The 20,179-nt window shown below is 39.2% G+C and overlaps 1 protein-coding gene across 8 annotated transcripts in view; it reads right to left on the reverse strand.

Moving 5' to 3' along the window:
- rnf123 (ring finger protein 123) overlaps window positions 1-20,179 on the reverse strand; it is a 279,783-nt gene that overhangs the window by 141,678 nt on the left and 117,926 nt on the right. For 7 of the 8 annotated variants that reach the window (XM_074649864.1, XM_074649888.1, XM_074649882.1 and 4 more), the window contains 8 exons: window positions 19,980-20,157; window positions 19,426-19,500; window positions 17,516-17,603; window positions 15,510-15,597; window positions 12,815-12,899; window positions 8,884-8,910; window positions 3,948-4,087; window positions 1,147-1,203 (listed from right to left, as the gene is read on the reverse strand). In XM_074649864.1, coding sequence (XP_074505965.1) covers window positions 1,147-1,203; window positions 3,948-4,087; window positions 8,884-8,910; window positions 12,815-12,899; window positions 15,510-15,597; window positions 17,516-17,603; window positions 19,426-19,500; window positions 19,980-20,157 — 738 coding nt within the window. The remainder of the gene's footprint in view (window positions 1-1,146; window positions 1,204-3,947; window positions 4,088-8,883; window positions 8,911-12,814; window positions 12,900-15,509; window positions 15,598-17,515; window positions 17,604-19,425; window positions 19,501-19,979; window positions 20,158-20,179) is intronic. The other variant, XM_074649894.1, reaches the window with a different exon arrangement.

Consider the following 20,179-nt stretch of genomic DNA (forward strand, 5'->3'; position numbering starts at 1 on the left):
TGAATTCCTCGATCTATAACCAGGGGGCTATTTCACAAAAGCAGAACCAATAAAGCCAAGATAAGTGACAAAGCAAGACTTGACCTGGTCTAGTCAGTACATCCTGACTTGGTTGCTATGGAACGTAGATTGTCCTTTTACGTTTACACGTCATGACTTTTAAACGTCAGTATCATTAGATTAACCCAGGGGTCAGCAACCTTTACTACCAAAAGAGCCATTTTAGGCAAAAAAATAAAAATAAAAAATCTGTCTTGAGCCGCAAAACATTTGATCATTGTGATGAAGGTAACACAGTTTATAGTCTAAGTATATAGTATATAAGTCTAATGCAGTGAGGGCCAAAGAGCTAATGTACTACGGAGTATTAGGGCCACATTGAGGGGAAAAAAATCTGAGATTTCGAGAATAAAGTTGTAACTTTACGAGAAAAAAGTCGTAATATTATGAGAATAAAGTCACAACTTTACAAGAAAAAAAGTCGTAATATTATGAGAATAAAGTCACAACTTTACAAGAAAAAAAGTCGTAATATTATGAGAATAAAGTCACAACTTTACAAGAAAAAAAGTCGTAATATTATGAAAATAAAGTCACAACTTCATGAGAAAAAAAGTCCTAATGTTACGAGAATAAAGTCATAACTTTACGACAAAAAAATGTAATAACACGTAAAATTACTACTTTATAATAATATGACTTTATTCTCAATATCTCAGATTTATTTGTTTTCCTCAATGTGGCCCTAATACTCCGTCGTACCGTCGTATCATAGACCTACAACAATGATAAATAAAATTGAAAATGTAAACAAAGAAACAGTTATTCATTTCCATTTTTAAAAATCCACAGGGAGCCACTGGAGAGGGGCTGAAGAGCCGCAGGTTGCTGACCCCTGGATTAACAGAAGAGCTCCAGCTGCTGTAGGAGGTCTGGACATGTTACAGGATTTTAAAAACAGCTGAGCTACCTGAATGGTACCGGGGAAATGCCATCAAACTGGGAGCATACTCACAATGTTCTCACTGAAAACAATCTACAGTTTCCTCTGTATACTGAAAAACACATCTGAACTCAAGTCCTCAGTTACTGATAAACCTGAGGGAAGTTGCCCGTGGTTACGTTCCTAACAGTTTGTGTGATCACCTTCAGCTGACGAGTGTCCACAAAGTTCCTCTCTGGACGCTCTGCAGCCTGCTGGATCTGAGAAGAGAAGTAGGGAAGGGTAGGATGACGACACAAGTAGGCAACAAATAAAGAACATATTTATTTAAGTGCATCGGTGACCACAACAGCTTAAAGACATTTAAAAACCTCAACATGTTTGCTTACTTGTCTAATTAAAATTTTGACAAATTTAAACAGATATGAAGTCACAAAAACCACCGCAACAAAATATATAATATACAATAATAATAATAAATCCACTATGACACTTACATTTTTATGTTTTTTGTTTTTTTTAATTTTCGGATCATTTTGGAAAGGGTGTGAGTTTTTCATTTTATTATGGAAGTTCGACCTCAGCTCCTATAATAAGTCTATAACAAATTGTAGCAATTCAGACCCTTAAGGACAACAAAATCACCATTGAAAATCATTAAAACCACAATGTTTAATCCCAATGTCATCACAGTAAAAAATCATGTATTCTATTATATACGGCTTTGTGTCTAGAGTGCCGGCTTCCATATAGTAGTTTTTACAATTTTCCACCAAATTGAGCCGTTTTCTCATGTTCGTGCTACAGGGCAAATACTGGTGGCATCACTGCTGTATTATGGAGCTCTGCAGTGTTTGATGCAGTGCATCAAAATCAATGTTCTGGCTAATCATACAGACATATTATTCCCCGCAGCATTTAGTGTGGCATTTTGTAAACAAATTTAATGGGTTAAAATTCTGAAAATTAATCAATATTTGGTAGTTATGCTCAGGATAGATGTTGGTTAAAATATTTTTATAAAATATATAAATAAAAAAAGTGGAAAATAAAAATATATAATTGTATTTATTTAATATATATATATATATATACATATATATATATATATTTAATTGTATTTATATTATATTTCCGTCCTCTAAGGACATCAGAGCAACTTTTTAAAAGGGTTGAAACAGCAATAGGCAGAATGTTTTTGGCATCATTGGGCAAAAATGTCATAATAACCTTTCAGCATATTGTTTGAGAAAAAACTGTTTTAAAGCTTGTTTTCCGGCTTTAGGAAATCTAACCCGTGATGGGAGACTTTGACCAATCACAGGTCATTTCAGAGAGAGAGAGAGCGTTCCTATTGGCTGTTCAAACTCTGATCAAACGGTCAGACTAGTGAGCTCTGATCAAATATGAATCAATATTCTGTTACTATAATGCCTATTTCTCTCCTCAGATGTTTTCAGAATCATCTTGTAGTGTACTTTTTAGCTGTAAAATGAGAGTTTGCTCACATCTGTCCACTCCCATGTTGATAAGAGTATTAAATACTTGACAAATCTCCCTTTAATGTGCATTTTGAACAGATAAAAAATGTGTGATTAATTGCAATTAATGGTGATTACTATGGACAATCATGTGATTAATGGCGATTAAATATTTTTATATATATTACTGACAACTCAGGCAGGTGGCTCTGTAGTTTCTAAATGATATTTCCTTCCTTCCACGGCCTGTTTGATGCCAGTATCTTCACTCTAGTTTTAAAACCTGAGCCTGTTAAAACCTCTGAAAGATCAGCAGCGCATCAGATTTTAAATTTTAATTAAATTTTTCATTAAATATTGCAAGTTGTGTTGATACATTAAAGAAATTATTGGTGTCAAAACTAATTTGAGTTGACGCGCTATTATGGCGTTAACTTTGACAGCCCCAGTAAAAACAGGTTATATTGACCATGTACTTCCATTATCTTTCCCAAAATTACAGTCCCGCGTTTATTTTATCTTTTCCCCCCTGCAACTATGATTGGTTTAAAAAAATTAAAAAAATATCAGTGCAGCCGTCATTTTTTAATGTTCTAGAGCTACCTGCCAGGAGCTGCACACTCACACACTGAAGGAGAAGGCGCCAAGCTGCTCAAAGCAACAACACATCTAAAAAGAATTTCATCTTTCGTTTACACAGCTGGTGGAAGGTTACCTCGTCTCTACTGAGGGAACAAGGTCGGTTTCTCTACTCCACTATTCTTACAATGGGATTTTAAACAAAACATTAGCCGGGTTTATATATTTAGATTAATTCGATTTAATAGGTCTAAAATTTCATAAAGCAGGTTAACATCCGACACCACTGCAAATATTCCATTTAATATAAAATCAATATTTACATATTCATGTCTGCTGTCCTGCTTCAAACAAATATTGAGGTGGTTTCATCATTCAGCTGCCACAGAGCGCAGCTGTTTGGAAACTAATAATTATCAGACATGAAAGTGGTACTACTGTGAGTTTACCATCTATAGTCAAGGAGCTGGTGGATCAACACACCTGGATCCTGTGTACCAGTAATTTAAGCTCTAGCAGAGATCTATGGAGGACAGAACTTGCTAAAAATAAAGTATAAAGAAAAGAAATAAATAAGGGGTGAAATGCAAAGCAAAAATCGTGCAGAAATAACTAAATAAATAAATGCATACATTTAAAAATTACATAAATAAATAAAGGGGAAAATAATAATAATAAACTAAATAAAGAAGGGAATTAGAACAAAGATAAATAAATAAAGAAGCAAATTAAAACAGAAATATCAATTTATGTCACATTTGATCAATTAATTAATGGCTACATTTATTTTTAATATTATTTTTGCTACATTGAATAACATTTATTTATTCATTTATTTTTGTTTTTGGTAGGTTCCGTCTTTCATAAAGATCATGCTGTTTCCACACATTAAATATGTGATAATGTAATATCAACACAGAGCACGTGACACTGCATTCTCTCACCTCCTGGATCATGCCGATGAACTCGGAGAAAGCCCAGTTGAGCTGGTTCAGGACACTGTTGAGGAAAGAGGCGGCCATGTCTTTGTCCATACTCAGCAGCTCCGCCATATGTCTCTGCAGCATCAGCGACGGACACGGCTCTGAGGCAATCAGAGGAGGGAAGAAGACAGGTGAACGAACGAGAGTGGAAGCAGAGGAGTCCATCATTCACACCAAAAAAAGAAAGAGGAAGAGGAGGAGGAGGAGGAGGAGGAGGAGGAGGAGGAGGAGGAGGAGGAGAAGGACTGGGTTCAAAATGGAATCACAGGTGAGGAAGACTTAACCCACTGATCAGAACTCCCTGGAGTAAAGGGATAGAACTCATGATTCTAATCCACCTGCTGGCTCTCCACGGCACATAGTTAGCAGCTAAATCAGGATGTTAAAGAGGAACTCTGCTCCAGAGGCGATAAGGACGCTGCCTGGGAAACAGTCGTGGACGGTTCAGCTAAAACCACAATATCACTCTATATTTCAGCTGCTTGGCAGTAATGTTAGCTGACCAGACGAAGGTCTCTCCATGAATCAATGCTGATCCTAGTGTTGGCTTTTCCCGCCTCAGCCTCCCGACCGCGGCCGGAGGGAACGGGGGAGACACCGGCACCCGGTTGGAGACGATAACGTTTCTCGCTGCGGAGCCCTGTCACTTCACAAGACACAGGAAACCTCTGTTGGTCTGGAGGAGCTGCAGCAGTTATTTCTGCACAAACGTCCACTGTTCATTCACTAGATATTCTCAGAGCTAAACTAACTATTCTGCAGTGTGTAGTGTGCGGCATGCACGTGAGAGTGGAGCGAAAGAGCGAGAACGAGCGCGGTGCGTGAGTGAAGGCAGGCGAGCAGAGGAGCAGAATACAGCAGACTCCGGTCCTGGAGACCAAAGCTACGGTCTCCCCCGCGTCCTCCGACCGCGGTCAACACTGTTTAACAGACGGGCTTCACTAGATACAACCAAGAGGTTTTGGTGCTTCACTGGAGTTTGTGTTGGAGTCTGAGTCTGAACAACATAGCCACACGGGAGCACGCATGGGACACCAATTCGCAATGATTTATACATGGAAGAAGTTACAAACAGTCCCTTTAAGGTGTCATGAACAATATTTTATATTTTATTTTATATTCTCTTTTTTGTATTATTGCTCCGCATGCTTATAAATGATCTCAATAGCTTTTTCATTCTTTATTATCTTATATTCTGTTGTATTCTGTCCTCTTAGCTAACTGGCAGCAAAGTTTATTAATGTGCACTGTCCCAGTTCAATAAAGCAATAAATAAATGTACGAGAAGAGGTGGAACGAGGCAAGAAGGAGGCGGGATCAAGATGAGGGTTTAAGAGAATAATGGTAAAGTGTAAAACAACAGAGCAGGTATTCACAGCATGGCAGCAATCACTCCATAACATTGAAAACGTCTTTATCATTCAAACAATAGAAGAAACAAGAGGTGAGAAGAAAGTCGGGAGGAAAATGAGGAAAGAAAATAGGGTTGAGTTGAGAGGAAGGGGATTAACAAGAGCAGAGAGAGGGACAGAGGAGGAAGGACGAAGAAGAGGAGGAAGACAAACAGGAGTGTATGGAAAAGATGAGTGGAAGCTCTCCGGTGGGAGTGGAGTGTTCATTAAGTCTAATAATCCCTGTTTTCTCCTCTCTGCTGCTGCATCCCAGAAGGATCATGTCTGTTCATGTGAAGCATGAAAGACTGTTTATTATCCTGAAGATACAAACACAGAGGTCAGACTCACAACAACACATGATACTGTGGTACAGTATACCTCCGAGGTACTTGTACTACTTTACAGTCTACTCCGTCTCTACATCTCAGAGGGAAGTATTGATATACTTTTTACTCCAACTCCAGCAGCCACGACGGTAACATGCTGCTCTAACAACGATGCACGAGGATTAATATAATCCTATAATATTTTAGTAGTAGTATTTTTATTTACTTTTTTTTGTTATAATACATACTTACATGGGACTTTTACTTTTAATGGAGTATCTTTATAATGCAATATTTAAAGGGACTATTTGTAACTTTTTAAGCGTATAAATTTTGCGGGTCGCCACACATGCGCGTTCGCATATGCGCGCTCGCGTGTGGCCGGAGCCTCGTCTCCGCTGCCTGCTCTCCTTCACTCAGACAGCGCGCGCGTCCTCCACCTCTAGACGTGAACGCGCGCTCACTACACACTGCAGAAGAGTAAGTTTAGCTCTGAGAATATGTAGTGAATGCACAGGGGACGTTTGTGCAGAAATAAATGCTGCAGATCCTCCAGACCAACAGAGGTTTCCCGTGTCTTGTGAAGTGACGGAGCTCTTCAGAATTACGTTGTCTTCTCGTTACCGACCGAGTGCCGGTGTCTCCTCTGCTCTCTCCGGCTGCGGGCGGAGAGAGCAGGGAGACACGTTGCACAGCCCCGCTGCTTCAGCCTGCACTTAGGCAGGAAAAGCCAACACTAGGATCAGATCTAAATCATGTTCATGGAGAGACCTTCGTCTGGTCAGCTAACATTACTGCCAAGCAGCTGAAATATAGAGTGATATTGTGCTTTTAGCTGACGTGTGTCGCCTCACTGTTTTGAGCGACGCTCGTTCAGGTATATTTAGAGCGAGCAAGCGCGAGCCCGACGCTGACTTTCGTTGATTTCAAGGCCACAGGTGTCGCTGTTAACAAGCATTTCTGAAAGTTACAAATAGTCCCTTTAAACATCTTCTTAAAGTGAGTGTATGTCACTTTAGTTGTTTTTTTCCTTTTATTTAGAATCACATTAGAGCAGCAGCTCAGTCCTCTTTAGTTAGAATGATCCCTCTTCAGCATTCTACAATCAATTTATACAACACAAAAATAATACATGGGTGTGTTTCATTGGTGATAAAAACATACATACATATATACACATACAGTATATACATATATACATAATGTATATACATATACATATATATACATACTGTTTATACATATATACAGAAAGTATATACATATATATATACACATATATACATATGTATATATGTATGTGTATATGTATACTGTATTTATGTATGTGTATATGTATGTATACTGTATGTGTATATAAAGTATATATGTATATGTGTATATGTATGTATATACAGTATGTATATATATATATATGTATATACTTTCTGTATATATGTATATACAGTTGAATATAGATACACTCAAAAGACTTAAGGGAAATTAAGGGAACACTTAATCATCACAGTATAACACCGTCATCAGTTAAACTTGAGGGATATCAATGCGTCCATTTAGGAAGCACAGGTGATTGAGTTGAAAGAGTTGATACAAAAATATTCAATAACTTCACTATTATAAAGTGTAGTGATATCAAAATCACTTCACACATCATCAACGGTCTCTTCCTGGTTATACTACAACGCTTGTTTTGGAAAAAATGTGCTTTTGCATAATTTTGGTGAATTTTTAATGGGAAAAATATTCATTACAACTCTTTGCGGTGTTGCACTTTGTAGACGGTCCCTGACCACTCGTCTCACAGCCGGCTGCACATACAGACCATGGATGTATTTGTTATGTGTCCTGCTCAGAGGACGGCTTGTTGTGATTAAAATGAGCTTGTAGCTCATTGTCTACCTTACTACGGTTAGAAAGATCCCTCGTTGGTGTTTTAACTATGTTTCTCTGATCCGGGAAGTTTGAATCTGTTATTTTTTTATATTTTTCCAACTTTAGTGAACTAGTTTAGTTCTGCATTAGCTACTCTTCCACGGTGAAAAAGTGAATAAACTCTTCATCTGTAGAACAGTATTGAATATGTTTACCAGTATTATTTTGGCCCATGGTACACACATTCACCAGGGTGTTAATCATCTCCTCATTATTTAGGATTGCTGATACTAGATTTCGTGCTGACTCGCTCATAGTGACACACACGTCTAGCAGCACCAAGATCTGTACAGATAATGACCTAAAACACAAGATGGCAGCAGCGCCTGATGACGACAGATTTCATTCCATATCTCAGTTTCATTCCCTATATTCAGGATTTCGTTCCATATTCTCACATTTCATTCCATATTCTCACATTTCATTCCATATATTCAGGTTTCATTCCATATTCTCAGGATTCATTTAATATTCTCAGGTTTCATTCCATATTCTCACATTTCATTCCATATTCTCAGGATTCATTCCATATTCTCACATTTCATTCCATATATTCAGGTTTCATTCCATATTCTCAGGATTCATTTAATATTCTCAGTGTCATTCAATATTCTCACATTTCATTCCATATTCTCAGGATTCATTCCATATTCTCACATTTCATTCCATATATTCAGGTTTCATTCCATATTCTCACATTTCATTCCATATATTCAGGTTTCATTCCATATTCTCACATTTCATTCCATATATTCAGGTTTCATTCCATATTCTCACATTTCATTCCATATATTCAGGTTTCATTCCATATTCTCACATTTCATTCCATATTCTCAGGTTTCATTCCATATTCTCAGGATTCATTCAATATTATCAGGTTTCACATCATATTCTCAGGATTCATTCAATATTATCAGGTTTCACATCATATTCTCAGGATTCATTCAATATTCTCAGGTTTCATTCTATATTCTCAGGTTTCACATTATATAAATATACATATAATAGTTTCCTAAATGGCATGCCATACAGTATATGTACTGTATATGTATATACATTCAGGTGATTAAAGAAAACATACTTATTAATATTATATTCCATTTCTGCTGATAGATCTCTCTAAATACTACACACTGTTCCTTTAATCAGACTGTGGACCAGCTACAGCTGTTATTAAAAATATCATAAATAAATGAAACTAGTGAGAGCCGAAAACAGAAACAGGGGCGATGGAAAATAACTTACTTTGGAAACTAGCAATGGACAGATCCCCTGAAAGGCATGCAGATGAGAAGGCACACAGATGAAAGTCAATTATCATGCAGGAGAGAGCAGAAAATCAGTTAAGTGGGAAAGAAACAGAAAGCAAAAAGGACAATGACACGGAAAAAAAGCATGCTTAACACGACATTACATGATTAAAGAACACTCAATATAACACAGATCAGGTGAGGGATGTGTTCAGTCCAGCTCACCACAAAGAATGGAAAAAAACTCCTTCGGCTATCTTGCCTTCATCAGGGTGTTGATGAATAGAGCATGGTGTACTGGAGAAGAGTTTAATTTTGATGGACTTACAACATAAAGCCAAAACAAGCAACCACAAGAATGCAATGATATACAAAATAAAGCCATAAAACAGAGTTAACTAACATGATGGTGAAAAAGGGAAATAGATAAACCAAGAGGGAGCAGGATGAAGTGAAACCAGGGTCAGCTACACAATTAAAGTGGGATCTGAGAGGTCATTTAAAAGAGGACATGTCACAGACTGAACCAAGCAGATCTTCTCAGGCAATCTATGGAATTATATCAATTGGGTATCACTGTAAAGCTGAGACTCTGGTGGATCCAATGAGCCCAACTGTATTCATGTGTGATGATGTTAGTCCCCATAGGAGACATTTCATTGACCTCACTGTATAAAATGACCTGTGGTGACCTCTAGGATAATTACAGCCTCATGAAACTTTACAGCCACAAACTACAGACCTAGAGCATTCAGAGGATGGATGGATCAAACAAGAGACCTAGAGCATTCAGAGGATGGATGGATCAGACTAAAGACCTAGAGCATTCAGAGGATGGATGGATCAGACTAAAGACCTAGAGCATTCAGAGGATGGATGGATCAAACTAGAGACCTAGAGCATTCAGAGGATGGATAGATCAAACTAGAGACCTAGAGCATTCAGAGGATGGATGGATCAAACAAGAGACCTAGAGTATTCAGAGGATGGATGGATCAAACTAGAGACCTAGAGCATTCAGAGGATGGATAGATCAAACAAGAGACCTAGAGCATTAGGAGGATGGATGGATCAAACAAGAGACCTAGAGCATTCAGAGGATGGATGGATCAAACTAGAGACCTAGAGAATTCAGAGGATGGATGGATCAAACTAGAGACCTAGAGCATTCAGAGGATGGATGGATCAAACTAGAGACCTAGAGCATTCAGAGGATAGATGGATCAAACTAGAGACCTAGAGCATTCAGAGGACGGATGGATCAGGCTACAGACCTAGAGCATTCAGAGGATGGATGGATCAAACTAGAGACCTAGAGCATTCAGAGGATAGATGGATCAAACTAGAGACCTAGAGCATTCAGAGGACGGATGGATCAGGCTACAGACCTAGAGCATTCAGAGGATGGATGGATCAGACTAGAGACCTAGAGAATTCAGATGGATGGATGGATCAAACCAGAGACCTAGAGCATTCAGAGGATGGATGGCTTTCCTAGCTACATTGATAATAAGGGGGTTTCTGAGCATCAACACAACACAACGCTCGCCATCCAACTCACCGAAAAATTTAATTCTTGCAGAAATCTCCAAAAGTCAAAAGTTTTTGATCCCAAATCACAGCATGGCTTTTTCTATGGTGTTCCTCAAGGTCTTGGTGTCTTAATGTGGTATTTTGGGGGGATTATTGATCATTTTTATCAATTCTTTCCAGTGGTAAAATTTTTTATAAATTTAGCACCAAATCTGTGTAACAAATGATATCAACCCAAAAAATGCTGCAACAACTTATGAGACCTAAGTGAGCATGGGAATGGCCGTCATATACTTCTATCATAATGTTCTAAGCCCTTATACACTTTCAATATTTATTTGAATTAATTAATTAATTCATTCATTCATTAATTAATCAATCAATTCGTGTTTATTTCTGATTAATGTTTTATCCCGTGCAGTGTGGGCGACAATCAATGCTGCATCCGGGTCTTATGACATTCCAACAGAATGCTAGAATATTTTTTGCCTTCCACGACGTGTTCCCTCATGTCCGTGATTTTGACCAATAGGAGCACTTCACTTGTAAACGTGGCAAAATGAAAGAGGAATTATGTTCTTGGTGGAACTGTGAAACAGAAAAAAAGTCACATTAATCATAGCACTTCCTTCCAGAGGACATCACACGTCGTGAAAGACTGCGAACTTTGATTGGTCGGGGACCAACGTGCAATCTCTCACGTCTCTAGACCGAGTCACGGCAAGAATTTATGACTCTATAATCACCTAATCTGACACAGTGACTATCTTAACTGACAAAAATATATTGTAGTCGGAACCCGTTTCATTGTCTTTAAAACCAAGTGTGGGTTGAATCTTTGTAGGTTGGTGATTCAAATTTAAAAGAATCAAATATTATACGGATCGTCGGTGGAGCTGAGGCGTGCCGGGTGAGACAGCAGAGCAGACAGCAGAGCAGATCGCTAGCAGCTAGCAACCTGGTACGGCGCCCACCTGTCACTCAAAACAGCCACGCCCTCATTATGCCGACACGGGTGGAAACGGATGAGTTATATAAAAATGCATCAGAAGTTGCCGCTTGATTGATACCACTCTCATGTCTGTACGGTTAATATGAAGCTACAGTCAGCAGCTGGTAAGCTTAGCTTAGCATAAAGGCTGGAAACAGGGAGAAACAGCTAGCCTGGTCCTCTCCAAAGGCAACAAACTACCAGCACCTCTAAAGCTCACTGATTTCAAATGTCATATCTCTTTTGTTTCATCAGTACAAAAACAAGAGATAGTAGCCTCGGTGAAACAAGGATTTGCTGTATCTACCTTTGAATAAACTAAGATATGTCAGATATTGTTCACCCTGCTTTGCATGCTGAAATTACAAAAAGATGCTTTCTAAATTACAAAAATTCACAGTTGAAGTATTCCAACATTATGGATGTGAAATGATCCCCTGTGTTCTCAGACCAACAGACTGTATCAGAACTAAGTTTAATGTTTTGATGATCATTGTAGTGTGTAATCATCTTAATTCTGAATTAACTGCAAGCACTCAGTGTGCTAAACCAGACTAAACCATACACAACATCCACTTTTTTTAAAGAAAATTAATAAAAACATATTGGTTTATTGATGCCGTGACTTTACTTTCTAAAATGATGCTCAGAAAACAGGAGGGACTCTCTCCTGCTTTCTAAAAATAAACATAAAATAAACAGGGACATCCAGGACAGCTTCATTCCATCATTCACTCCATTGTCATTTACCTTCACATGATATTTGAAACCTTCCTATGTGCACACACACACGCACACACACACGCGCACGCACACACACACACACACACGCACACACACACACACACACACACACACACACACACAGACACACACACACACACACACACACACACAGACACAGAGAGATAATTAAAGCCGTAAAACCTGTGGAAAGGCAGTCATGGCCTCAATTTGTTTAGGGAAATTCATGAAAGAAAAGGAGGATTCTGGCCTGCACCAGGAATATAAACTCAAAAACAAAACTAATTTGACAGAAGGGCATGTAGAGACAGAAAAAAACTACAAGCCAGAGAGTTAGAAACAAAGCGAGAAAAGACATAAATCATTGATTCATTCATTTCAGCTTAATTCTTTTTAGGGCTGGAAATAGAAAGCAACAGAAAGTCTGCAGACCCCCTGTACCAACCACTGTTCACTGGTCCACCACAGAGCTAACACACTTATTCACAATCACTGATCACTGGTCCACCACAGAGCTAACACACTCATTCACATTCACACTGACAGGCAGTTTAACCTCCCTGCTGCCCACCAACGGGACGGCAGAGACAGCAAACAGACAGGGAGTGACACAAACAGCCGATAAACAAAGACATAGAAACAGAGAGAGACCACCTACTCTGTAGACTTGGCAGGTTGGCATCCTCAGGTTTGGTTTTCAGCAGGTGAGGAAGACGAGTGTATCTATAGCCAAAACCACAACCCTGAAAGACAACACAGCGACAAACAGCAGTCTCAGCATGCTGCCACAATAACATGTAAACAGAGGTGGAAGAAGTATTTGTTTGTCTTAAAGTCGGAACACTACAGTGCAAAAGTACTGTGTTCAAAATGTTACTTCAGTAAAAGTACAAAAGGTATTTGCATCAAAATATACTCGAAGTACAAAAAGTAAAGGTAATGCCATGAAGGGCTGAAGACTTGGAGGAATTCAGATCTTTAAAAAAAGGTTTTAGATAAGGTGACCTAAAAGAGGTCTGTTAATAAAAAGGGGGCCAAACATGGAGCCTTGAGGTCCTCCCACACTGCAGACATGCTGTAGCTGACCTAGTTTACATCCAAAGGGACGGAGTGAAAACCAGAGTCAGCTGATGAAGTCATTTATGACCTTAACAAAGGTTTCTGTACTCTGTACAGAAGTTAAATCCCTCACATATATATATATATATATATACACGGTATATATGTATATATGTATATATGTATATATACATATATATATATATACATATACATATATACCGTATATATATATATATATATATATATATATATATATATGTATATATACATATATATATATATACATATACATATATACCGTATATATATATATATATATATATATATATATATATATATTATATATATATATATATATATATATAGTTTTTATAAATAAAAGCCAGCAGTTGATGTCTCTTTTATTAAGAAAGAAAAATATGAACAGAAAGATCCTACCCATCCTATAAAACTAAACTCATACTCATTATGCAGAATAATATATATTATATTATTGGATTATTATTATTATTATTATTATTATTATTATTATTATTATTATTATTATTAATAATGCATTAATGCGTTCATCACTGTAATGTGTCAGCTGGTAAAAGTGGAGCACAGTTTAATTGCTTTATATACTGCTGGGTAGTTTGATCTATAATAATACATCATCATTTATTATGTTTATTATTTTCTATTAATAATCTGAATCTGGAAAGCATAAATAATCAAAGTACAAGTATCTCAAAATTATACATAAGTACAGTACTTCATATAATATAAGTATATATACTTCATTACATTCCACTACTGCATACTAGGGCTGCACGATATGAGGAACATATGCAATAACATTGTTGAATAACGCGATAACGATATTACTTGCGATAAATAAACAGTTATTAAAGTATACTTCGTTCTGCCTTTCTGCTGCTTTCAGTATACTGCTAAAATACAACAAGTTGTATGTTGATTTAAAAAAATACATATATATATATTACCAGCATTCTTTTATTGAACAAATTGAATTTAACACAAAAGGCACCAATAAAAAAAGAATGATAGTTACATTTTAAAAATAAATTTTGTATTTATACTCTCTTTCAACTAATGCCTACCATACTCTACATTATGAGACTTTGAAAAGACTTTGAAAAGACTTTGAAAAGACTTTGAAAAGACGGGAGGCTGACAAGGCTGCTGGTGCTGCGGGAACCAACACACGGGCATCGATCATGGGGACGTCCCACACCAACATACATGGACGTACTGAGGAGAGATGCTGGACAGTGCTGGCGAGCTAGCCGGATGTATGGAGGGCTGACATAGCTGGAAGCTCCGCTGGAAAGCCCGTCTGAGGACGACCAAATAATATCAATTCCGATAGTTGTATTATCACTCTTTTACATCCACTGCTATTGATTTTTGTTATTATTCCTACTTGCATTAGTTAATGGCCGCCCACCCACAGCCCGGTTCTGCTCCAGGTTTCTTCCCGCTAAACAGGGAGTTTTTCCTGGCCACAGCGCGCTCCGGTGCAATGCTCTTGGTGGGATTTCTTGCTGGGTCTCTAAACTATGGTGTACGGTCCAAGACCTGCTCTATATATAAAGCGTCTCGAGAGAACTTCTGTTATGATTTGGCGCTATATATAATAAATTGAATTGAAAATTGAATTGAATTGACACCTTCTTTAGTAGCTCGGTTTGGGACAGTGGTTAGCTAACTAGCGATAGCATATAGCACAAACAGTGGGGATTTCAAGATCTGAAGCGTTTTTCCCTTTAACCCTAACCCTTTAACCCTAACCCTTTAACCCTAACCCTAACCCTTTTTTCACACAGCAGTGCTTTGAGCTAAATAAGCATGCTAACATTCTGATGTTTAACAGATATAATGTTTATCGTGTTCACCACATTAGTTTAGCGTGTTAGCATGCTAACATTAGCTAATTATCAGTAAGCACAGAGTCCAGCTGAGGTTGAATGTCATTAGTTCTGCAGGTATTTGGTCATAAACGAAAGTGTTGGACACATTAAAACGTTGACCTGATGATGGTGCTGGATGAAAAATCAGAGGATAACCAAAGTTATTACAATTCATCCTGACGGGACCATGAATGATGATCCACATTTCATCACCATCCATCCAATAGTTGCTGAGATGTTTCAGTCTGAACCAAAGTGGTAGACAGACAGACAGACAGACAGACCGAGAGAAATTTCCCATCCATAGAGCTGCTAACGTGACTAAAATAAGTAGCCAAAAAGTGTGTGCATGTGTATGTTGTGCATGTGTGTGCTCACCCTCCACAGTCTGACCAGGATCCAGTTGGTCTGGGCCCAGGGCCTCTGTTCATACGGAGCCAGCAGGTTCCTCATCATGGCAACACGTCTGAAACATACGTTACATTAGCCAGATCACAACAGACATCGTCTGACTTCAGATAATCAGCTGAACCCAGTGATTATTATTATTATTATTATTGTTATTATTATTATTATTATGTGCTGTGTGACATCCTCCTGCCTCACAAAGAACAGTCTGCACTACAGTGGAAAAGGAGTGAATTATATTCCATGTTGTTGACTGCATGTGTATTTTCCACATTAACACAGATGTTTTTCTTTCTGCTCATATTTCCATTCATGCCGTCCTGACTATTCTATAAATATATCGTCAAAAAACCTAATGAAACTCCTGAGCGGAGGAAGCCGACCAAAAATGGATTCAAATGTAATGTCTGTAAAACTTTGAGTCACTGTATCTCGTAAACTCTGAGTCTAATAACATGACGAGCTTTACTGAAAAAGGGAACTGATCTGAACTGATGTGAGATTTAAACAAACCAGATGTATCGTTGTTCAGGATCGCTTAATATCTGATCATGTGTCCTTTAGGACGGGAGAAAACTTCTGTCCAAAACTATGTTATTATATGTAATATAGTAATAATAATAATTACAGACGCAAGCGGCAGTTCACGGGTTCAAGCCTCTTTTTGCTCAACAGAAGGAAGCAGCTGAATTGCCAAAATCAAAGCCATAAGAGCAGTGATCGGGTTTTGGGCTTCAAAAGCAGAGCAAAGTCATTTCCGCTGGTTTAATTCTTAATAAGAGAAGCAGTGAGACCAATCACAGCCTATTTTCATCATCACAATGTATGCAGCCTTTCAGTACTTGTACACTCAAAGTCCAGCCAGTCATATTTAAGTTTGGTGATTTTGGGACAAACTCCCATTGATTTATGGCCACATTTTTTGCCAGGTCCATGGACATGGTTGGATCTGGTGGCGCCCCCTATGGAGTAATTCTAAATAGTTTTACACACGTGGTTCAAAATTGTTATAAAATATATCCGTGAGTTTGGAATTGATTGGACAAACAATTTATGATGTATAGTCTGACATGTAGACTATACATACCCATGAAACTTTCAGGGTATGTTTCAGGTCATCTTGTGGACATATCCTGCGAATTTCATGATGATTGACCCAACGGTTGTGGAGTTAGGTCTATTGATGTGCTGAGCCAAGGCCTTTTAAAGTTCATTGGTCAGTATCTTCAAAACACAATGACATTTCAACAAGCCAATCAATTTTGATCATCTTCATTCAATGATGATCCACAGAAAATTTGGTAACAATCGGATGTACAATTTAGGAGCAGATGTCAAAAATGTGTTTTTCAACTAAATCAAAATGGCGGAACATCTTTTAGGTGGACTTTAGTGGTTCAAGAGGCTTTTTTGTAGAACACATTGAGCTGCACGTATGTGTCAAAATTCAAGTCAATCGGACTTACGGTGTGAGGGGCAAGGATTTTAAAATTAAACATTTTTTGTCTGTCAATTAAGGCGCCACCATGAAAACAATTGGGATCATATTGTACGTGAAGCATTAGGACATCACGGCCAGTAACGGTACCAAGTTTCATGTCTCTAGCTCGTTCCAGCTCACGGCAAATTGAGCAAAGGCACAATATAGCATATAATGTTAAATAGGCCACGCCCACATGCACCGATCAATATGACACCTAAGATCTTGGTTTATACTTGACCCCAGAGCATGTGCACCAAATTTGGTTAAAGTCTGTCCACCAGGTTTTGAGATACACATTTTTAATATTTGTGGCGCCCCCTATGGGTTGAGCTCAAAATGCTTTGGTACGCCTATTACCAACCACGTACTGAAGATATCTACCAAGATTTACGATGATTGGACTAATGGTCAATGAATTATAGCCTATTTCTTGCTAAGCTCCGCCCTTTGCGAAATTCGTAACTGAGTACAGTCCAAACCAACGAGCACTCACTGTTCCTCTGGGATCCTCTCCACTGCCCTGAGGGATTGTGGGTAACAGACGTAGCTGGCAAGAGCCTGCATCAGAGAGTCTTTGATATCTGACAGGAAGAGAGGAAGAGATATCTTTTTAATACGATGATAACACATACAAGTCCAGCCCTGAAATGAAATGTTGAAGTTGCTGCCATTGTTGTAATTAGATGTTAGCTTGTTAACATGTCGCAATAAATTCTAAACGGAGGCTTTCACTGTGTCCCTGTTGTTATGGCTACTCATTTTAGATATAGCCAGCGCATTAATTAAGAGCAGTGAACAGACAGTTTCACTGGAACTACGTAGCAGGTGTGCATCATGGATGTATAAAGAGAACTGGATCCAGCGTTGGAGGCAGGGCTCCATTCATTCCTATGAAAGTGTCTCAGTGGCTATGAAGCCTAAATGGCTCGATTTCCGTCTGGAAAAGTACCCGGATCTTCCAGCGATCTTCCGCATCCATCGGACACGCGCAGTAGCATCCACTCGGTCACATGACCCGGTCACGGGGTCCCAACATCTTCACCGCTTGCTTTACAGCTTTTAGGACATAAAGATTTAAAAAAGGGCTATTAGAGTGTTCGTACTGGGGAGTTGATTTACCTAAAAAGAAAAATGATCCGCTGAGTTACAGACGTCTCTTTCTCAATGTACGTCTCTGGGAAAAAGTCTTGTCGGGCCCAATGGCATCACATGACAGACATGGACGTTGTAGTAACGCCGTTTGGCCACTACGGAGGTTGGGATCAATGACCGACGCTCTTCCTGGGAGCTTGGTGTCCATAGCCAGGAATTAATGGACATCCTGCAGCCAATCAGAATCCAGTATTCACCCAGACCATGGTATAATGAAATAGAGACGATATTTACTGGGGACCTTTTTAGGCGCTGTAACGCTAAAATAATGTCTGACTTACCACACGGAGTGCAGGTAAAATTGTGTTCAGTTTCATGTAATATGCATTTAAAGGCGTTCCTGTTCAGAGTAGCAAAAAACAGGAAGGAATGTAAATGCATAAAGATATCTGATATCTGAACACTGCAGCAGGAAGCTGAGTCTGACATTTAACGTCTGAGAAAAGCAGAGGTAAAATCTGCAGCACTGCTTTATCAGATACATCTGAAGGAAGACTTTAATCTTCCTGACTGTTAACTTTTCACAGCAGCTTTAGTCCGGTTCAGTATGAAGACAGCAGCCAGAAACAGCGACTTAATAAGTAGACCATTGTATTATTTTTAATCTGAATGATCTTATCAAAACAGGTTTAAAAGTATTACCAAAAATCTCCCACATTGATTTTTTCGTACCTCACACAATCACTGATCTTCTTGTTGAGCTGAAGGCATCAGAATATTAGAACTCAGGCGGTTTTCACACTTTGTCCCTTTCAGCTCTCCAAACAGACTTAGTCAGCATTTTTTGCGCATATGTGAACACTCCAACAGAACTGAGACCCCTCTGAAACGAACCAATCTCAGACCACGTTCCGGTTAGCTAAACCTGGGCATTGTGAACACAACACGCTCCAGGTTCTCTTTGCCCTTTGCCGTTGCATTTTAGCCCTCTAGGCTTGCCGTTAGGGATGGCCTGTTTGATCAGCCACGGATTGCTACACTGTTAGAAGGGGGAACAGACTTTGACAAAAGACCAGCAACAAATCTTATTATCAGATGAGCTGTGGCTGATTTACATCTGTAGTCTTGTGAATATACCACTCAAAGCAAGAACTGTGGCGACGCAAAGTTTGACACCTCTGACAGTAATTTCAGACAAGTTTATATCAAGTAAATATCATCATGACAGAAGAGAGAAAAGAGGCCTTCAGGGGTAGGCTGCAGCAAAAATACTGCATGTACAGTGTGTGTGTGCGTGTGTGTGTGAGTTACCTGTTCCTACTATACGTGGATCTGCAAAATGCTTGGCAAGGATAGCAGCTAGTTGAGTCAAGGTTTCTTCGTACCCTGAGGGTATAAAAAACATGAAGTTGTGCTGATGTGCAGAAAGTTGTTCACCTGACAGAACACGTTAAAGTCAACCTGGATCCACTTGGGTTCACACAGAACAGCTGAAACAGCAGCAAGCTGCATGTGACAAACAGGTAATGATGACACAGTGTGAGTGTGTGTCCATAAATCAATCTGTGCTTCTAGTGGTTAATGCAGTGGGTCCCCAACACAGCCCCCACAGAGCCCCCACGCAGCCCCAACCCAGCTCTCACCCAGACTCCATACAGCCCCCACACAGCCCTCACACTGCCCTCACCCAGCCCTCATCCAGCCCCCACCCAGCCCTCACACAGCCCCCACCCAGCCCTCACACAACCTTCACCCAGCCCTCACACAACCTTCACCCAGCCACCACCCAGCCCTCACCCAGCCCTCAGCCAGACCCCACACAGCCCTCAACCAGCCCCCACCCAGCCCCCACACATTTTATTTACCTGGTAGTTCCTCCATGCTGTTTGCAGGGCTGAAGTAGTTCTTGAGGGCGCTGTATGCATTCATGGCCACATTGAGGTAGAACTCTGGAGCAAAGGCGAACAAAGAGCCGGTGTTGTCGGCATGCTCGATGGTCCGAATACAAACACACAGCAGCCAGTACACGTCCAGCATCTTCTCCTAGACAGACAGACAGACAGAC

Source organism: Sebastes fasciatus, chromosome 1 (assembly GCF_043250625.1).
Source record: "Sebastes fasciatus isolate fSebFas1 chromosome 1, fSebFas1.pri, whole genome shotgun sequence".
Lineage (NCBI taxonomy): Eukaryota > Metazoa > Chordata > Actinopteri > Perciformes > Sebastidae > Sebastes > Sebastes fasciatus.